General features: G+C 52.7%; 1 protein-coding gene across 1 annotated transcript in view; it reads right to left on the minus strand.

The window, feature by feature from the left end:
• Positions 1–21,768, minus strand: part of TMEM266 (transmembrane protein 266) — an 88,515-nt gene that overhangs the window by 61,507 nt on the left and 5,240 nt on the right. Inside the window, exons 3-4 of the mRNA XM_027123713.1 lie at positions 7,969–8,123; positions 4,962–5,035 (exon numbers count right to left, since the gene is read on the minus strand). Of these exons, the coding sequence (XP_026979514.1) occupies positions 4,962–5,035; positions 7,969–8,123 (229 nt within the window). The remainder of the gene's footprint in view (positions 1–4,961; positions 5,036–7,968; positions 8,124–21,768) is intronic.

Here is a 21,768-nt window from a genome sequence, read left to right on the forward strand (position 1 = left end):
GACTCACAGACTTAGAGAACGGAATTTATGGTTACCGGGGGGAAGGGATAGTTAGGGAGTTTGGGATTGACATGTACACACTGCTATGCTTAAAATGGATAACCAACAAGGACCTACTGTATAGCACAGGGAACTCTGCTCAGTATTATGTAACAACTTAAATGGTAAAAGAATTCGAAAAAGAATAGATACATGTATATGTATACCTGAATCACTTTGCTGTACACCTGAAACTACCACAACATTGTTAATCAACTATACTCCAACATAAAATAAAAAATAAATTAAAAAAAAAAGAAGCACAACCCTCTTGCCTTCCATCTGATGACTGAGGCTCACCAGGGCCCCCCTGGGAGGAGGGAGCAGGCAGGAGAGGGACCCCTCACAGATCCAGAATCTTGGGGTGGCTGCTGATGTGCACAGATGAGGGAGGCCCTGGCTCAGTTTAGTTTGGCAACGGCCCTCGCTGGCACACAGCACAGGTAACCCAGCAGGCCAGACTCCCTCGAGACCCAGCGCAGCCGAGGACAACTTTAAGAGACAGTGCCGGGGAGAACGAGGTGGCCCTAATAGCTGATGTCAAAGGAAACCTTGATCAACTGACAGGTGGATACACAAAATGTGGTCTATCCATACAATGGAATAGTATCGAGACATCAAAAGGAACAAGGCACTGATGCATGCTACAACGTGGATGAACTTGAAACTGTGCTGCATGAAAGGGCCAGACACAAAAGGTCATACATCGGGCTTCCCTGGTGGTGCAGTGGTTGGGAGTCCACCTGCCGATGCAGGGGACGCGGGTTCGTGCCCTGGTCCAGGAGGATCCCATGTGCCGTGGAGCGGCTGGGCATGTGAGCTGTGCCGCTGAGCCTGCGCGTCCGGAGCCTGTGCTCCGCAACGGGAGAGGCCACAGCAGTGAGAGGCCCGCATACCACAAAAAAAAAAGTCATACATCATACAATTCTGCTTATATGAAATATGCAGAAGAGTTAAGTTCATAGAAACAGAAAGCAGGTTAGTGGTTGGCAGTGGCTGGGGAAAAGGGGGGATGGGGGAGTGGCCACTTAATGGGGACAGAGTCTCCTTTGGGGGTGATGAAAATGCTTTGGAACTAGGAAGGGGTGATGGTCACACAACACTGTGTGTGTGCTAAATGCCACTGAACCTTTAAAATGTTTTGTTATGTAAATTTCACCTCCACTGAATCCTAATAATAATAACTAGGAGGAGGACGAGGAAGAGGACGCAGCAGCTGCAGCCGCTGCCTTGAGGCTCCTGTCTAGAAGGCCGGCCCTGGGTTGGCTTTCTCCTCTCCCAGGAAGAGCAGGGCCTCTCTGCATCTCCACCCCAATTAGGGGATGGGGCCGACACCCCATGACCTTTACTAAGGCCCTGCTGCAGGGTAGCCCAGCCTGGCCGGGCCCCAAGGCCTCATGCGGTCTCAGGAAGAGAAGTTGCTGGCCTCCCTGGTGGCAAGTGGCTGCTGGGCCTGGTCTCAGACAAGGGCAGGGGGGCACTTTGGAAACACCGTTAGCATAATTCTCCATCTGGATTCCGAAGGCTCTGCCCCATCTCGGTGCTGCAGGGCCCCATGGAAGTGGGATGACCCTGCCTGACCTAGCACGGCAGGACCCAGAAGCCTCCCAGGCAGCCATTGTCACCTCGGGCCCCTGTCGGGCACCCACACAGCCTGACTGGGTGCGGGGCGCCTGCTCTCACCTGCCTCACTGGTGAATAGCTTGGCCTATTTGAATAGATGTCCTCAAACTGAGGCCAAACCAGCCCTGCACTTCTCTTCTGTGGGCCTAGCTCTGTCCTCCGGGGCATCTTCCCTGCAGCCGCCCTCAGAGCTCTGAGATGGGCAAGGATGGGCTGGCCCACTGCACACCCACCCCGAGGCCTGCATCTGTCCCACCTGCAGGCCTGGCCGGTTTCTGCTCCTCCTATAGGCCTCAGTTTCCTAACTCACAGTGTCCCGCCCAATTCAGGGGCTGTCCTAAAGCTCAGTTGAGACAAGGGGTGGAATATCGCTCAGCACAAGGTGAAAGGCTGCCTGGCATCAGGAGTCCTTTGGGTTGGACTTTCTTGGAATTTGCCTGTGACACCACACCCACGTTAAGTCATCTGGCTCGGACTGACCCCCACCCTTGGCCTGCAGCCATTTCCCAGAGGAAGAAAGGCCAGCCCCGAAGGGGTGGCATTCGCTTCTCCCTAGGTGAGGCGGCGTGCCAGTTGTGCTGGGTTTGTAGTCAGAGGTATTCCAGGGCTGGGCTTTTTCTTTCCCAGTTGCTGGTCCAGGCCCTTCCCCCAGATACTTGGTCTGCTCCCCACCTGCCGGCACTAGGGCCATGGGGAGGATGCAGTGGTGACGGACCAGACGAAGAGTCCAGAGCCTTGGGCCGCTCTTGGTGGGAACTGGCTGTGTGACCCTGGGCTGCCGTCCTCGTCCATGTGGTTTTAAAGGGACACTGCTGGCATTTTCAGCAGGCAAATAACGCAGGGCCTGCTCTGTGGCTGAGGGATGTTTGGCTGCCCTGGCCCTTCCCACTAGAAAGAGGGAGTCACTGTGCCCCAGTCGTTGTGCCCCAGTCATTGTGAGAATCACAGACACCTTCGCACATTTCCAGCCCTCCGGGGAGCAGGGGGAGGGGGCCTCTATGGGACTGTTCTAACCTCTTCGGATGCTAGGTTCTCCTGGGAGGTCTGTGGAAACCCCGGCTTGCTAGCTGGGCTGCCTCCTCACGAGATCACTGGGTACCAGCCCCTCTGCTCACGCTGGGCTGGGTGTACTGGGGGTGGCAGGTCTCCCTGGTTACTTTCCTGTTACGCCTCTATTACCTCTCTGTTACTCCTCTGTTACCCCTCTGTTACTCCTGTTACCCCGTTACTCCTCTGTTACTCCTCTGTTACTCTCACCTTACAGCTCCACCCCCACCCTCACCATCTCTAACCAGGTCCAAGGTCACAGTCATCCTCCGCCAGCCCCCAGCTCTCCCTGCTGAGCCTGTGGGAGGCCCAGACTCTTCCGTGGCGTGGGGGGGGGGGGCGGAGGGGGGGATCTGAGGCCGCCATTCCTCTGCACTGTCGCTTGTCTGTTTCAGGTGGCTCGTCTTCGGCAGTGACAGGAAGGGAATGCCAAATTAACACTGGGTAATAAATCTGCAAAGCCAATAAAACGAAAGCAGAGGGATAGATGGAAGAACCGCAGCAACTGATTAAACATTTTTGTTGGCAGTCACAGACACATGGCACATTTTCCAAGGTTTGCATCAAGGAGACATCTGGCCACAGCCCATGTGTGCATGGGAGGGAATCCCAGTGAGCGGAGACAAAGGGGGCCAGGAGGGCAGGACCCTCCAAGGGGCAGCAGGCTGGGGAGTAGGCGCTATTCAGGGGTCTGAGGTGCCTCCAGGGCAATGACCTCGGCGAGCTGTTAGGGACGCTTCCCAGGAAGGGCAGTGTCGGAGTCCTCGCCTGCCAACCCCGTGGGCTGCGGGAGCCGAGGCCTGGGAAAGAATGTTCCATGCTTGGAATGCCTGCTGACCAGCCCCACCACACCCCACACCCAGACTCAGGATTCTGGATTCAAGGCCTGAGGCGCAGGCCTCCCCTGAGTCTGAGAGAGAAAGTGCGTGCCATTAGATGGGGTCAGAGCCGGCCCAGGAGGACCCTGGGGTGCCTAACTCCTTGGGCTCCCTGATCACAGTACAAAAAACTTTTCCTCCGTACCTCCACCCACAGCATTGCTCTCCCGGAGCATCCTTCCTCCTTCAAGGCCCCGCTGGGCTCTGGGACTCAGAGCCCCCTCTGCCTCTGAGACCCTTGCTGGTGTAAGCTGCGTGCGTGTGTGTGTGTGCGTGCGCACGCGCACACGTGCAGGCATACATGCCACCCCAGCAGGCTCTGTACCGTATTCCTTTCTTTCCACCCACGGTTGCTGACCATGCTGAAAGGCCCCACTGGGGCTCTGCATGGGCTAATTTGGACCTGTGGTCGTGGGGCCGAGGGCACACACAGGGAGTGGGCCAGTGGCCAGCTGACTTGGGCCCATCTTCTGTTAGGAGGAACAGGATTTCCACACAAAACTCTGCAGTCCTTCAAAGACCCGCCACCACACATAGGATGAAGCCCAGTCTTCTCGGCTTCCCCTGAAGACCCTGCCGGGAGCAGCCCCAAGTCAATGCCCCTGACACACAGGCCAGGGGGTCACTGTGAGAGGCTGGGAGCTGCTCAGAGGACGCGTCACTCACCCCCATGTCAAGGTGGGGGAACTGCTCCCACACATTTCAGACCCACTCAGGGCTATCAGCTCCCACCAAAACCCAGGGTCCACGAGCTTCCAGGTGCTTTTTCCCTCTTACCTCACACATAGAGATACGGACTCGGGCTTCATCAGCTGGCTCTAGCAACGGCGACGGGCACCCATGCTCCCTCATCCCAGACACGTGCCCCTTTGCTCCCACAGAGGGGGCACAGCTCAGTCTAGCCAGACCGTGTACCCACTGAAGCACTGGGTCCAGTCCACTGCCCAGCCCTGTGACTCCGCCCTCTCTGCCCCCTGGGCCTCGGCCCCGAGGGGCAAGTCGCCTATGTACTCAGGACCATGGCCACAGCGTCCTAATCAGTCTCCCCACCTCCAGCCCCCTGGGCTTCAGCCCGGCCTCCGCCTTCTCCTTACCAGTCACACAAACTATTTGCTCTCCTTCAACTATGTCTCACTCAGTCTCACCTTCACAGATGTCACCATCTACCCTCACCTGGACGACACCTGCTCACCGTCTGGGTCACCCGCTGAGGCCCAGCACAGAACTCAGCTCCCTGCATCGTGTCTCCCTCTTTGCAGCCTCAAGGTCTGGCAGAGGGTCTGTCATTAGAAAGTGTTTAGAGAATAAAGCTTGGTCTCCCCGGGCCAGGAGTTGCCCTAAAGAGATGGTCACAGGGCCCAAGTCTCGACCTACCTCTGAGAAGAACACTGAGAGAATGACCAGACTGATCCAGTGTATCACGCCAGCAAACTGGAATGCACTGGAAACTGCAAAAGCACAATAACAGGGGCCAATTTTAGGAGCAAGGAATTAGGTGCAACTGTAGAGGGGGCCTCACAGCGCGGAGGCAGGCCTCCAGGAGCCCGGAGCATGAGTATTTAGAACTGGATGCATTCGGGCCAGAGAACACCAGGCAGCTTTAAGGGGTGTCTGTGATGGAGGTGGTGGGAGGCTGGTGGGCCAGTGATGCTGTTCTTCCCTCCATCCAACGGGCTGCCTCTCAGAGCTCCAGCTCCGTCCCATCAGCCGCCGTGGGCTTTGCGCCCAGAAAGAAGCCTTCCAGGGGAGCCTTCCAGAGGGAGCAGGAAGACACCTCAGACCTGGGTGGGCAGCTTCGGTCAGATCTAGATGAGCGTCCAGAAATCCCCACAATTCACCCCCAAAGCACTGTGAGTGGGGCTTAAGGCAAGCTTACTCTTCTCATTCTGAAAATTCTGAGTGGCTGAGACGGCGGCGTCAGCCAGGGTCTTCTGGGGGAGAAGGCAGGAGCCGGGACTGGAGAGGACACCAGTGGTGGGGCAGGGTGTCAGCCTCCCGAAAGTGGCAGAGCGAGCAGCTGGGGGCTGCCACGCCTCCGGACGCCAGAGTATGAGCGGGGAGAGCTATCGGCCACTGAAAGCTCCCACCCCACCTTCCACCAGGCAATCCTTGGCATTAAGGCAGCACCTCTGGCAGGCCCTTTCACAATACAGGGGCCGTGACCAGCCTCTGAGCTGCAGCGGAGCATAGTTTATCAGGGAGTAAGGCCAAAAGTAGGGTGCTGGGGCCCAGGACAAGGTCAGGTGGGCTCCGATGGAGAGTGGGTGGGCGGGGATGCCCCCTCAGAGGGCCGGCCTAAAAGAGATACTGGTAGAACGTCCCCGGACAGTGGGGCAGGACCAAAACAAGGTGCAGGAATGCAGCTGGGAGCACACTTCCCTCTGGTCAGCACGCAGCTCAGATCCCCTGGGGGACAAGGAAAGATGCCCAGAGCTATCAGTGGGGTGGGCTGGCCGAGAGAGAGGAACCCACAGCCTCCCCCAAAGATCTGACATCGGCAAGCCCTGGGGGTGGGTGGAAACAAGGTCCTGGAGCATGTCCTGGGGGAAGGAGGCTTCAAAGACAGGTTCCAAGTGGGAGACTTTGGGGTTCCTGGCTTTGGACCAATACGAGCCTCAGAAGGCAAGTCCTGCCACACTGTGGATTCTTTCCGTCCTGGGTCACATGAATACGAGTGGGAACCGGGAGGCTGAGGCCTGTGTGACTCTGAAGAGACCTCCAGATGATTCTGGAAGCATAAAATCTCTCCCCATTATTTCTCAAATGAATTCCTGTGCCTTTTTTTATGGTTTGCTTTAGAAGAGCAATAAATCTCTGATTGTGCATTTTATGGAATTTAAGATGCCTTTTATGAGCTGCTAGTGGATCTCCCACCAAAATCAATCTGCTGGATGCTTAGTTTTAAGCAAAATTCCAGTGTCGGCCGTGTTCTCAGTTCTACTCAATGCCTGAGCGGCCAGGAGCCCCAAGTATAACCCAGGAAAGAATGACTCTGTTACGGTCAGACCTCATAAAAAGCAGACATACCAATGAGTAGGAGGGAAAGTATACAACATGGTTTAATTGAAGACAGGTTGACTGTAAAATCAGTGCTAGTCACTTTCTGCTGGAAGATACTTTGATTGGAACCAAGGGGCCACCAGCTGTACAAAAGCCAACGAGGCTTATCAGACAAAAGCAGTTCTGCACTCCCCGCCATCCTCTCTCAGAGAGTGGGGAAGGCTAATAGGACTTGGAACCCTGAAGAGGACGGACCCTGGATACAGAGACTCCAGTAAAGGGTCTGGGGGCATTGGAGAATACAAGTCTAAGATGACTGAATGGGTCCGGGGGTGGCCAGATCTACAGTCCTGGACGTTGGCCAATGGCAGGAAAGGAAATCTCTCGGGTGGCGGGGCGGGGGGGGGGGTCAACAATTTCATTTCTTTTTTTCATTTGCACTTGAATGAGCCGTCTTCTGACTGGGGGACCTCTGGGGAGCCAGGAGCTCTACCAGAAACCACTCACTCAGCCAAAGCCAAGAGTCAAGACCCTTGGCCCCCTGCTGGTGCCCCAAACAGGGGTCTACGGTGTGGGAGGCAGGAAGAGGGCCCTCCGCTCTGACAGACGTGCTCCCAAGGGACACCTGGAAGGACAGAAGAGGTGGCGGACAAGCTATCTGCTGCCATGTGCGTCAGGCTCCCGTGAACATGAAACTAGGACGAACACCCAGAGGACCAGGTTGGGAAAGAAAACGGGCCTGATGGCTTGAAGTCCCAGCTCTAATACCTCTCAACTAGGAAAAGTCTAACTTCTCCCAAGCTTAATTCCCAAATCCAGAAAAAGGGATAATACCAGTCTTGCCTGTCTCACAGGGTTGCTGCTAGGGTCAAATACATGGAGAAGTGCTTTCAAAATGATCACGTTATAGATAAATAACGCTGCCAACTTACAGATGGATAAAAATACAAGGAATCATAGCGTCATTGTGGCTGCTGTCATTATTAGTTACTACAAGGTGAGACGCCTCCACACATGGGAACTCTCTTTAAGCTACAGCAAATCCCAACCTGGAAAATTCCAAACGGGAACAATAAAAAAAATGGTGCACACAGGGGTCCCCAACATTTTGGATCTCATCAGTTTCTGATCACGGAATGCTGGGGAAGGGGAGTGAAGAGGCCACATTGGGCGGAGCGGGGCAAAGCGATGCTGGGGGTGGCAGGGAGAGAAGCTGCCAGATGCTTTCCTCCCAGTGGTCATACCCATGAGCCATGGGGCCAGGGGTGGGCAGTGCCGTCAGGCTGGGGGCAGATCACACTGCTAGTTGGGGACCCCTGATGGGTGCACATGGAATATTGACATCATATGTATTTACATATGTATCTCTCTTGCTACTCACACTGGAGAAGCTTTATATCTATTAGAAGTTCCAGAGTCAGGAGAATCACCACCAATATTACACAGGCTACCAGGAAACTGTTGACACTTGCACTGAGCAAAAATACCTGCCACACGGCTGCTCTCTTCCCACAGCACGGCTTCAGCCAGGTAGACCTGCGGGGACAAAAGTGGGGAAGGAGGCACTGAGAGGGGGTGACGTCCCCACCACAGCCCTGCTCTCAACACCTCCCCGGCTCTGTGCTTCCTGATGAAACACAGCTTTCTTCAAGGGGCCACTAGGTAGAATGATGAAGACCGGAAACATCTCATTAAGAGATGGAGCTCGGTATGCAGGCTGACCCGGGCAGCTCACAGCATCTCCCTGTGCTTCAGTCTCCTCATCTTTAAAATGGGTACAAAACCACATCTCATAGGCTTCTTGTAAAGATGGAAGACCACAAAGGTTAGTGGAGAGCCTGGCTATGTGGTAAGTGCTGCATGAATTATTATTATTACACTTATTATACTTCCGCATAGGTCTCAGAACCTAGCACAGGCTCTGCATTTAGGATACCCTCAGCCCACCTCTAATAAATGCTCAATGAATTCGTAAGTGAATTTTCTGTTTTTTCAGCTATACAAGGAAAGATTTGAACTGATCCCTGTTTCTCAAAGTAGATTGTAAGGAACGCTAGTTCCACAGAAAGTTAATGATTGTTACTCAATAAAAAGTTACTAGGGTTGGATAAGTTTTAGAAAATTTGGGTCAAAGTTAAGTGGATAGGGCTTCCCTGGTGGCTCAGTGGTTAAGAATCTGCCTGCCAATGTAAGGCACACAGGTTCGAGTCCTGGGCCGGGAAGATCCCACATGCCACGGAGCAACTAAGCCCATGTGCCACAACTACTGAGCGTGCGCTCTAGGGCCCGTGAGCCACAACTACTGAGCCCGCGAGCCACAACTACTGAAGCCCATGCGTCTAGAGTCCATGCTCCACAACAAGAGAAGCCACCTCAATGAGAAACCCGTGCACCACAATGAAGAGTAGCCCCCACTCGCCACAACTAGAGAAAGCCCGCGCACTGGAACGAAGACCCAGTGCAGGCAAAAATAAAATAAAAATTTTTTTAAATTATAAAAAAAAAAATTAAGTGGATATTTTTCTCTGCAGGACCTTGTAGTGCCATTAATATGCTATCATGCATCACTGTGCTCCAAAAGGGATTACAGTATCAGTTTTTCCCAAACTCACTGGCCCACGCACCCTTTTGTCATGTAGCACCTGGAGGGACTAGTGTTCTATGGACCGTCTTTTGGGAAACCTTTGACTAGATGATCGTGAACGTTCACACATAGACATGAGGCCACCAACAATGAAATCTTTCCTGAGTAGGTTTGGAAGTGGAGAGAAGGCACAGAATCTCAGAGCTGGTGGGCCCCTGAGGGCATTTGATCCACTCCCTTCAGGAACACAAGATCCTGGTGGAAAGGGGGTGCCTCTAAGGGGGCATGGGGATGGTGAAGTCAGACCTCACTGCCTTGGTGGGTTGTTTAGAAGCTGGACCCGCCCGCCTGCCTTGATGACGAAGAATTAGGCGCCCTAGAACACCAGAGTCAGCACTGGCTGGGGAGTCCTCACTGCTGGCTTGGCCTTCAGCCTCCCAGGACCATGTCAAAGGCACTCCAGACGTCAGCCTCCCCATCTGTCAAACTCCTTAGCCTCCAGGGTTATTGACAGTTAAATGAGAAAATGTATCTGACCTTAAAGCACCAAGTAGTTGATGGTGATGGTGATGATGATGATAAATTATCTGATGGCCCAAAGATTCGGCCGTCACCCACTGTCCTTCCTGTCCAGAGGGAGCAATTGGCTGGAGCCTGCTGCAAAGCGGCCGGTACCCATCCCTGAAGATCCCGAGGGTGTCTCTGGAAAGGGGAGCTCTGCCTTGAGGTGCTCCCTTCTCCTCGGAGGAATAATGTAGGTGCTTCAGGGAGATTTCTTCCCCACGGTCCATCAAGGGAAAGCTTGAAGGAGGCCCCAGCTGTTGGAAAGTGGGACAAAGCTCATGGCTCTTCAAGGAAATTTGGCTTTCAGGTGATGGGGGAAGAGGAGGGAGGCATTTTTGGACAAGCAGAGGATGACTGATGGGACACCCTCGCCCATGGCCAAGAGCATGGGGCGAGAAGCGAGGAGAGCTGCCAGGCAGAAGAGAGGGTTCTCACTGAGGACAAGCAGAAGACAGGGGGACAAAGGTGAGCGGAGGCCAGACAGAAGGCCATCGATGAAGGCCTGCTTCACGCGCTGCAGATGGGTTTCAAAGTCCCCCGTGGAACCACTTCTCTCCACCTTCCTGCAGGTTCACGAGGGCCACCCAAAAGCAACAGGCTACAGGTTAAACCCCAAACTGATGCCATGTGGAGCTCAGGAGGGTTGCCAGAGAAAATACGGGACAAGCAGTTATATCTCAGGTAAACAATCTATCAACGATTTTCTAGTATAAGTATGTCCCAAATGTTGTATAGGATATACTGACACTAAAAAAATTTATTCATTGTTTATCTGAAACTCAAATTTAAATGGGTGTCCTCTATTCTTATTTGCTAAACTGACAGCCCTAAATTCAGAGCAGAGGGGTCTTGAGGGGGCCTGGTGAGGGTGGCTGGGATTTGGTCAGAGGAGTGCATGGGATCCCTGGGATACAGATTAGAAGACAGTGTCAGGAAAGGCAAGGCCACGTGAAGGACACCTGTGGGAGGGCTGAGCGTGTCTGTCCAGGAGGCCAGAAAAGAAGGACCAGAGTGGTCAGGGACAGCCGCGCCCTACCTGGCACAGAGAATCCTGGAGGCTCCACCCACAGGTGCTATCAGCTGTGTATGCTTTTGCCTATGAAAGACCCTTTGAATTGTAAGGTACCTTTGGCCATCATTACTTGGCTGACCTCCTCTCCTCCTGATACATCCCGAGAGTGTCACCCCTCCTTCCCCCATAGTGTGACATCCCCGCCCCCTTCCGCTGGCCCTATTTTAATCTTTCGCACCTCTCACCCCAGTTCTCGCCCAGCCTCCAGCTGCCTCGGCACTCCCTCTGGAAGTTTCCTGCGGCCTCTTACTCTTCTGCCCTCCTCCCCGGTTCCCAAAGGAGACCCAGCTCCAATTCCACATCCTCTCTAAAACCCAGTCCGATCGTCTGTGGCCCCTACACTGATGCCATTTCACTGTCACCTGAAGTCTGAGGCAAGCACCCTCCGCAGTGATAAATGAAAAGGGCAGGTGCCAAAGCCGTCTGCCTGGGCTGCTGCCATGCTGAGCAACCAGAGGAAGACTCGCCTGCACGTCCAGTGTGAGAAGCGGGGCACCTGATCTCACCTGTGCCTTGTGCACCCCAGAAGCGTGGGGTGCATCCCTCAGAGACCGGGCCTTCTTCCCTGAGAGGAAGGTACCACGGGGAGAAGGGGAGGAAACAAACCATTTGTTTCTTCAAGTGGCAGGCTTTCCCTCTAAAAAGGAGACTCCACACTTGACCTGCCTCTCCATGGGAACGAAAAGTCATTTTATGTGGCGGCTTCAAATGTTAAGATGTTGCTTTTGGGACTTCCCTGGCGGTCCAGTGGCTAAGACTTCACGCTCCCAATATAGGGGGCACGGGTTCGATCCCTGGTTGGGGAACTAAGATCCCGCGTGCTGCAAGGTGCAGCCAGAAGAAAGAAGAAAAGATGTTGCTTTTCGTTTTCTTGTTTGATCAGAAAAACTTCCTAAGCAGACCCAGGTTTGGTTATTGGGAAGCGGTCGGTGCAAAGTGGGGACCTGTAGTCCAAAGCTGGCAATGCGAGCCTTGCCCTGGCACCACGGCACTCCTGGGCCTCGGGAAGCAGCCAGGGAGGGGCCAGGAAGGTGGCAGCACTCAGAAACCAGGCGGGGAGGGGAAGGTCTGGAAGTCAAGTGAACGCCAGACACCCCATGTGCTAGTCAGGCACTGTGCTCAACACAGGCCACGGCTCTAGGGCAGTTGACATTCCAGTGGGTGAGAGTCAAACAATAAACATGACGAATTAGGAAACGAGATGGTGTCCTACAAGGTGGTAGGTACTGTGGGAGGAAAGGGGGGCATGAAGGGTGACATTTTAAACTAGGTGGTCAGGGTAGGCCTCACCCGGAAGGGCTTCCCCTTCAGGGCTGGGGGCAGCTGACCTAACCCCACCCCGAGCAGGTGTTGCAGGTGTTCCCACAGCCCACGGGGCAACCAACCAACGCAGTTCCCAAAAAAGCCCAAGGCAGCTGCAAAGTGGAGCCCATGCTCACTGCCCTGGTCCTGTGCTTCCGCTCCCGCACCAGCCCAGTGGTTCCCCCCACCTCTGCTCTGCCTTCCACTAGAAGCCCCTCAACCATGCCCGTCTGGGGGTGACTTCCTGAAACCCCCTTTGTGCACAAGTTCAAGGGGTGCTATTTGCACACACTCTATGTGAACCCCAGGACAATACACACAGGGGAGGACTCAACTGAAGCAGATGGAGGGAGACCACCCATCCAAAAAAGGATGGTGTCCAGGGATACAGTAGCGGCTGAGGAGTGGCGGCAGGGGGGCTGCAATCTGTTTCCAGGTCAGTGGTTCTCAACCCTGGCTGAGGACCACTAAGAGAGCTTTTAAAAATCCCAGTGCCTGGGCCACACACCAGACCACGCAGACCACACACTGTGGGGTGGGACCCAGGCCTTAGCATGTTTTGATCTCCTTAGGTGATTCCAATGTGCAGCTGAGATTGAGAACCACTGTCCTTGCTCCTTGATGCTCAGTGGGCTCCGCAGACCAGCAGCATCAGCATCACGTGGGACCTTGTTAGAAATGCGGACTCCTGGGTCTTCCCATACCCACTGAAAAGTGTCTGCATCTCAGTGAGATCCTGGGTGATTTAGGTGACAACCACTGCTTTGGATTTAACAAGAGGTAACGGGTAGCTCAGGAGGCGGGCAGGGCATGGCAAAGGGAGTCTGGGTGCAGGAGAGATGAGGCAGTGAAGGCAAGCAGGTCCCCAGCCAGCCCTTGGGGCCGAGGTGCAGGACCCAACACTGAGGGAAGGGGGAAGCGGGTAGACCCCCTGGGGAGCAGAAAGTAGCGCTGAGACTGAGTGTATGTGTTTGGGGGCATCGAGGGCTTCTTAGCCCAGGCCTGAGGCTGAAGCCGGAGCCCAAGCAGGCTCTGGGCTTCCAGCTCCTTGAAGAGCAGGACCACGGACCCCAAGACTCCAGAAAAGAGGCTAGGATGAAGCAGAAGACGTTCTGGCTGCCCCAGTGTTTGGAAATCCCAGCTACTAATAAAATTTCCTCTGAAATCCAAATGACTCAGGTATTCCTAGGAGACTGGGTTTTAGTAGAAAAATAGAATCTTTCCAGCTTCACAATATCCCTGAGTGATTAAATAATGACTCAAGGAGTTTAATGGGTCAAAAGGGAAATCAGCATTGACTCTTTAATTAGAAAAGATACCTTCCTCCATCTCTTGAGCGTTCAGCCCATCAAAGCCCTAGAGCTGGTTCTCAGGGTGGTGTTATCCCCAGGATCACCACCAGAGGGCAGGCGTCTCTCAATTTCCTATCGGTGCAGTGGCAGCGAGGGGACAGCTCCAGGAGGCCGGCTTCGGCTGCCAAAGTCTGTAAATACCGACCAGATGGCATCTCCTGGCAGGCAGGTGACTGTTCTACTGTGTGGGTGCACCAGTCACTCCTGCGGCCTCAGAGAAACCCTGGAGAGGGAGGAGAGGCCGAGTACCCTTACTTCTTCTGCTTTCTATACTTAGGTGTCTTCATAAAAGTTTGAGAGGATAACTTTTAGAATATTAAAATGAACTCTGGCAAGTTTCTGATGAATCCTTTATATGAGGTCAAGCCACGAGAGTGGCCCAGAAGGAAGCGGCTCCAGGTCACTGCTCCATCAGGCAGCATTCCCAAGCCTGGCACTGAAACAGCCCCGTTCTGAAAGGTAGAGTAGAATTGCTCTGTGCAGTGCCAGGATGGCAGGAGCTGTGTTTGCTCCTGGGGGGGTCTGGCTTCTCCCACCCTGGCAATCCACAGTGTGGCTGCCAGGCTGGTGTGGCTGGGAGGATGCACGATGGGGGGAAGGGGCGGTGGCGAGGTATGGGGATTGTGGAGACCCCCAAGTTGCCTGCAAAGTCCACAGGCAGGGGACAGTCATGATGTCCCTGGAGGAGGCGGAAGATCACAGAAGAGCTTATTTCCCAGTAGGTGGCCAGACCAGATGGCCTGCCAGTCCTACTCAGTGGAGATTTCCATCCATTAAGTCCCCAAAGAAAGGGCGTGTAGTTGAAGCCTTAATGAAGTCTGGGGTGCTGAGCCTCCCCAACCTGCCTCAACTATGACCTTGGGAGGCACTGCTAGATCAGAGCCTCAGAACCCTTCTGTGTTGCAGAGCTCTCCAGGGCATGAAAACCGTGGCCCCATACCTGAACAGTGCACAAAACCACAACACTGTGCGTAACATTCCAAGGGGTGCACGGACCCCTTGATTCTCACTGATAGGTCTTCTAAGGACACCTGGGATCCGAGTTCAAACCCCGGGACTGGGCAGTTGAGACCCGTCCAGGCCCTGAGATGCTCCAATTCTGTGACGCTAAACACCTGCCGCCTGGAGCCACAGACTTGGTGGTGTTTTCGTCAGAACATCCTGTGGCCCCACTTGATTTTTCTTTACTGTATTTTTTCCCAAGGATTAAAATACTGTCAGAGAAAGCCACGAAGCTGACTTAAATCCAACTTCTGGCACTGACCTGGGTTTTATTTTTATTGATATAGCAAACACTTATAAGGCACTTACTATGTACGTATGCTATTCCGAGCACTTTACAAATGTTAACTCATCTAGTAGTTTAAAAAGACAATTCCTTCTATTTTTTTCTCTGTTGACAAACAATGGGGAAAGCCAGACTCTTCCAACCGTCTAGGTTTTGGTGGTAACTGTAGCCCCACCACTGCCTGAACACTGAGTGCGATCTTTGATCCCCAGTTTCCTAAGCTCCCAAATGGGAATAAGTACTATCTTACTGCAGGATTGTTGTTCTAAAATATTAAAAATAACATATGTAAAGCCCATAACATAACGCTTACTGCACGGCTACCATTCATATCTACTATGATGATTTAGGCCTGTGAGCATTAGAAAAGGGATTAATCATCTAAATATGGGCAGTTCCAACATCCATTCCATTCTGTACATAGTCATTACATGCCCACTAAGTGCCAGGCACTCTACTGGGCGCTAAGCACAGGAGAGTGCTCAGGGCCTTCATCCGCATGGAGCCTGCAGCCTTATAAGTGAATTCAGACTATGCAATGAGCTCTTTGCCCCAGACTACCCTGAAAAGCTAAACACATAAAGGGAGAGGAAAAGGCAGGAGAGGGAAATGAGCTCACATGTGCAGAACTTCTTCAGAGAGACAAATATCCACCCATGAGAACCATCAACCCAACACCCACAGGGACACCCTTGTACTCCTTTCTCACTCTCGCAGGGAGAACCAGAAGAGCAGGAAAAGCACTGTCAAGCATCCCCTTTGTTCCTGTACCCAATTCCAAGAGGCAAGCCACAGCAGCACAAAACACCCAGAAATGAGAGCACACAACACACTGCAGTCACGAGGACTCTCAGGTTGGAGGTCAGAGGTGACTCTCCCAGCCCTTGGGAGAACTGAAGAAATTGAAGTTCCCATACGAGCAGCTTCCGTTCTGCAATCAGAGCTAAAGGTTAGCCCCACTGCCTTGGGGGGAGGTAGGGAGGAGGGCTGTGTGCAGCTGGGGTCACGGGAGTCTGACATGTTCCTGTTCCAGAATCTCAGATTTCTTGCACCCTGGGAAATGCAAGCGCTGGGAAAGACAGCAGGGTGTGGTGGCAAGAGCCCAGCCCAGGAGCTGTCACCCCGCTTGGCGAGCCACCAACCCCCCTCTGGGAACACAATGGCTAATACGCACCATCGACTGGCTGCCCCTACTTGGGGGAACCCAGGGCATTGCCCACACATCTCTGAAGGGCTTCCATGGGGTTCAAGCCTACTCAGGGGAGGGAGTGGGGCCCTGCTGGACCAAGGGGCCACAAGACCCTCTCCCACCTCGAGTCCTCAATTCTGGGAAGTGGCCAGAAGCCTGAGAGTCTCCTTCACGCTATGCTTTGTGGGCAGGGCTGCCCGAATGAGGTCAGCTTCCTACCCTGGTGGGAACCAGTGGGCTACGGCTTTCAGGCACACCCCACGCCCACTTCTCTGTCCAGCTCTCTCTGGTTCTGAGATGTGGCTTGGCAAATCCCGGGATGGCCAGCTCCCTCTTCTTCTCTTTGGCTAAAGTTCAGATCTCAAGGGCCTCCGCAGATGACTGGAGACCCCCAGATCCCATAAAGTCAGCTCACTTTCCTTGGGCGACCTGGCCTTGGCTTCAAGTCCCCCACCCCATTCCATGCAGCGCTCACGCACCCACGCGAAGGTGGTCAGAGGTGCTCTGCCGCCACCTAGTGCTCTCCAGAGGCTGTACACCCTGCCCTGTGAGTAGGTGGGGACAAGAGGTTTATTTCGCTGAGAAATAATGTTATCTGTGAACTTACTGCCTTCTTAATCAATATAAAATCTTTGCAGTTCTTGGACTACAGGAAATAGGCTCACCTGTGCTTACCAGAAAATGCTTTTTGATCTGAATCAAACCTTTATTTCCTGGTTGGGACATCAAGAACCCTCATGGAAGCCTAAGCCTACAAAAAATATAAGGAGTCGTGGGTCACAGGGTCAGCTCGGGTCCAGGGACAGCTGGTGTGCCAGAGGAAGAGGCAGAGTTTTATTAGAGACAAATCTGCTTGGCATCAAGCAAATGCAATAAGGAAGCTCTTTTTAACTTGTTTTCTTCCTTGAGGGAAAAATGAATCAAAGACTTCACAAGCCACGTGATGCAGAACTTCTGGACTTTGCACTTGCAAGGTCATGGCAGGGATGGAAATGCCTTTTAACCCTAAACCCCCCAAACCCTTCCCTTCTTCTAAAAGGATGCTAAGATTGTACTAAGTGAAGTGGGCATGTTCTGAGGCAAATCTGATTTATTTCTTTTAGGATGACTTTGTGGAGGGGGTGTGGAATTAGCAGGGATGCTCAAAGGTGGGCCAGCCACAGACCATGGCCTTGAGTTGTGGGGAGTGAGAAGCCTGGTCCCTTCCTGTGGTTCTTCCTGGATGCCACACAGGTCTAGAGCCAGCCCCCAACTCTCCCCAAATGGAAGTGGCCTTCCGCTTCTCTTCTAATCCTTATCTTAACCCAGCCTCACTCATCCACTCACTCGCTCAAGTCATTCCTTCATTTAATCAACACCCCTCATGTTCCAGGCTCAAAGGATCTGATCTCTGCCCTGAGGGAGCACTTGGTCCAGTACCAGAGGCAGACTTGAGAACAGAGTAGAGCTCAGTGTCACAAGTGCTGAGATAGAAGAAGGTCAAGGGCTATGGGTGCACCAAGGTGAGGCTCTGGCCTGGGTGGGGTGGGAGACAGAAGACTTTCCAGAGCGGGTGGTCCTTGGGCTGGACAGTATGGGAAAAGAGAAGGGAATTGGGGGTTATGGCTCAGGGGGTACCTCCCCTCCTCCCTCTTTGCCTCCAGCCTTTGTTTGCTGGCATATCTAAAATTATTTCAGTCCTTATTTAAAGATGTTGCTATATTGGACCCTGTCATCTTTTCCTAGCCTGACATCTCAAAACCATTAGGTTTTCTTTCTCTGATTGTTAAGTTCCAGCAGAAATGTGCCATTGGCATCATCTCCAAGCAATAACGTCCCTTTCTGTCTACCCAGCCTTCCTCCAAGCTTCTCCCATCTGGGAGTCTGGCCCTGACCAACCAGGTCAGACCTCTTAGAACCCTAAAATGTAAATAATTACAAAAGGCTGAATATCTTTCATTTCTTACTTTGTTTTTATATTTTGACAAAGACTATCCTACCTACCCTTCCATGACCCTCTCTGCACCCTCTTTCCACTAAAAAGATGGGTAGCACTATCTCTCGATGTGGCCCACAGAGTCTCCTCTATAAAAGGGGGTGATGACCCTTGCCTTCGCCGCCTTCCTCACACATATATTGTCACCATCATTTTTCCTATCGGCTGTGAGCTTCCCGAGGGTGGAGGTTCTGCGCTTCTCCGAATTTTCTGTCTGCTGTGGCCTCTTGTCTAGCCCAGACCCTGCAAACCAACCAGGCCTTCAATGTAGTGTAGCTGGTTGAGAAAGAGTAGAACTCCCAGTCTGTGCCATGAGTCAGCCTCCTGCAAACCCAGTGTCCCTCTTCCAAAGGTGGACAGTTGGTTCACTGAGATGCAGTTCTGTGTCTCACTTTCCCACTGTTGAACGGGGTGATGTCCAAAGGCAACCAGGCAGAAGGGGCTCTGGTTACATGGAAACACAAAGCGTTGTCCCCTGGGATAGTGGACACAATTCAAACTGTATCTGAGCGAAATAATCGAGCCAACCAAGTTACTGAAGAAACAGTCTGAGAAGGCAGACATGCTTCTAGATCTTTTCCAAGTCGAACACTGACTAGAAAGGAAAAAGGGAAGCTCTAATTCTGGATCAAAAGCTACGAATGGAGGCTTCGCTTTCTTAGAGACTGTGGTGTATTGTGGGCAATTCTCCAATATCCATCCCACCCTTGACCCACGGGGTAACAGCAGTGTGTTTTGGGAAATGACACAGTTCAAGGGGTGGCCCTGACTGGGCTGTGGATTCCCATACCCCTTACCATGTGACCCAATTCTAGCCAATGGGACATGAGGAGAGAGCAACTAAAGGATTCCTGGAAAGTTCTTTGCTGCTCTTAAAAGAGAATGATGGGTAGCCATTCTCTGTTGCCAGACATGTATGAAGGATGTGGCCAGATTACCAAGGGCAGCCCTCTCAAAAAATAAGGGGAACCTTACAGCATCAGGATAAAGCTAACACTGTTGACAGCAGAGTGGACAGATAGAAGGAATCTGGTCCTTGTTGCTACTGTTGAGGGTCTGGACCAACCTCAAAGCTGCCCTAGCTCTGGGCTCCATGGGCCATGGGCTGATGAAAACCCTCATTGTTTGAGTCTGAGATAGGCTTCCTGTGGTATGCAGTCCAAAGCACCTGGCTGATAGGGTTACCAATCCTTTGTGAGAAGGATGATGCAGTGAAGAGATATTAGGGCAGTAGAAAGGTACAGGACTTGGAGATGACAGAACATGAGGACGAAGGAGAAGGAATTAAGCTGGTCTCTCAGGGTACCGATGTAGTGGGGCGTTGTGGCTGGCTCAGCTGGGGCTCAGAAGTGCTCAAGAGCCTCCTCTGTTCCCCTTCCCCCTCCTCTGTCTGTTCACATCTGCAGACATTCATGGAGATCTGTGTTTTACCACTATTGAAGGAGGAGGAGCATGGCTGGGGAGAAGATGCAAGGAGGGAAAGGATGATGATGATGATGATGATGATGGTGATGGTGTAGCTGGCATGATGTGCCAGTGCAGCCCCTTGGATTGAACCGGAGACCTGGGTGTAGAGAAGTGAAGGCCAGAAGCAAATAGGACCAGAGCAGTGGCCATAAGCAGAGACACTTCTGGGCTCACTGATAGCTTGGTACAGAGTCTGGGGGGAGGGGAGGCTTTTCTTGCCCACCTTGCATGGGCATCCTGTGGCCTTGTGGTTTCTGAAAGGCCCTGAACTGGGCACTAGTGTTCCCACAGTGGACACTGTCAGTGTCAGCGGCTTCATGGGCAGGGAACATGGACAAGAGGGAGCCAGAGCAGGGGAGGAAGAAGGATGCAAGTTCCAGTGGTGACTATGCCTGACCGACTGGCTTCATGGATCTTTGGTGTCTTGGAAGCCACTGGCTCCTGTTGAGGCAGGAAGGAGGCTGAGGGTCATTGGAAATGAGCCAACATGCACATGTGACTCCCTCTGGTAATGGGTTGGGGAGGTCAGCCAGGTAAGTCTAGATCCACTGACTGGGGCCAGACAGAATATGTTTTGGGAAAAGACAGTTTAGTTTGGGGCCTTGTTGGGTTTGAGATGGCCAGAAGTCCTGGTTGGGCAGATAATGGTTCCTCAGGCTGGATTTAAGTGCTGTCACCAAAAAGGCTATTTTTAGCAATGACTTGGGCGGAGACAAGAACATTTACTCAATATTTGCTCAAATATGCAGCCAACTCAGAGGTAGAAGAACAGATAATTCCACAGACACTTGTTAGGATTCTAGGTGTGTCTGGGATCCTGTGGAGATGTCCAGGAAGTAGTTGGATGTGAGCCAGCAGTTTGAGAGAGAGAGAGAGAGAGAGAGAGAGAGAGAGAGAGAGCGAGCAGCTGTGCTAGAGACTCAGCTTTGAAAGTTACAAGCTGAAGAATGTGAATTTTGGTTATGTGGGTGGATGCAATTACCCAGTGGGTAGAATTAGTAGAGCTAAACTGGCCAAAGACAGAAAACGAAGAACCCCAACATCTAAGGACAAAGCAGAGAAAGAACAAGTTTTAAAAGGCCTAGAATGGACAGCCAGAGGGGTAGGAAGAAAATCCAGAAAGTGTGATAGAGCAGAGGACACACAAGACTGTGTTTCAAGGGCGGAGAGTGGATGACGTTTTCAAATGCTGGACAGAGGACAGTATAAGGACCCTAGCAACACGGAGGCCGTTGATGACCTTGAGGAGAGCAGTTTCCACGGTGTGGATGGGACTAAAGCTGGACTGCAGCAGGCTGAGGAATGAATGGGAGAGAGCAAAGGGGGCATGGCTAGTGCAGATGAGGCTTTTAAGAAGTCTAGCTGCAAAGAGGAAGAGAGAGATAGTGGCAGCTAAGGGGGGCGTGGAGTCAAGGGGGGATGTGAGAGACCTGAGTGTGTGACGAGTCAGTGTGAGGATGCAACTGATGCAGCACAGTTCATGAGAAAGTGTGAGGGGAGGGGAATCAGAACTCAGAGGTGAGGTTGGCCCTAGAAGGGAGGAAGCGAGGGACTGAGGGGTGGGGTGAAACTCATTTGTGACTGCTTCTACTTTCTTAGGGAAGGAGGAGAGGAGGTCATCTGCTGGAGGCAAGAGAAGGCTTGGGGGAAATGGAAACAATCTGAAATGGCCACCTGGGGACCAGGAGTGAAAGCTAACCAGGACCACAGAGAACTGTCAGGCAAAACTGAGAAGCAAGTTGAGACTGGAGGCCTTGAGTCTGGGAGGTGCTTTTATAGACTGAATGTTTGTGTCCTCCCCCCACCACCTCCCAATTCGTATGTTGAAGCCCTAAGCACGGCACCCACCCCACCCTGACATGATGGTATTTGGAGGTGGGGCTTCTGGGAGGTAATTAGGTTTAGATGAGGTCAGGGGCCCCTAATGACTAATGATGGGATTAGTGCCCTTATAAGAAGAGGAAGAGACCAGAGCTCACTCTTTCTCTCCACTCATGCACAACGAGGAATGGCCATGTGAGAACACAGCGAGAAAGCAGCTGTCTGCAGCCCAAAGAGAGAGCTCTCACCAGCCATTGACTCTGTTGGCACTTCAATCTTGGACTTCACACTTCCAGAACTGTGAGAAAATAAATACCTGTTGTTTAAGCCACCCAGTCTGTGGTCCTTTGCTATGGCAGACCCACCAGACTAAACAGCACCAATCTGCACAGTTGTCTGACTTTCCTACCTGAGCCCTCAGCAGTCTGTGTGTAGAAGCAAAGAGGGTAGACAACAGATAGCTCTGCAGTTTAAGATCTGCTAGGCAGGTCCACGAGAAGGACAAAGCACTGTTAGGAAAGTCAAGGAGCTTGAGACAGATGAAACTCTTCCACCTGTGCCTAGGGG

The sequence above is a fragment of the Aethalodelphis obliquidens genome, unplaced genomic scaffold, assembly GCF_003676395.1.
Source record: "Aethalodelphis obliquidens isolate GAN/ISIS:26980383/991018 unplaced genomic scaffold, ASM367639v1 scaffold26, whole genome shotgun sequence".
NCBI classification, from domain to species: Eukaryota; Metazoa; Chordata; class Mammalia; order Artiodactyla; family Delphinidae; genus Aethalodelphis; species Aethalodelphis obliquidens.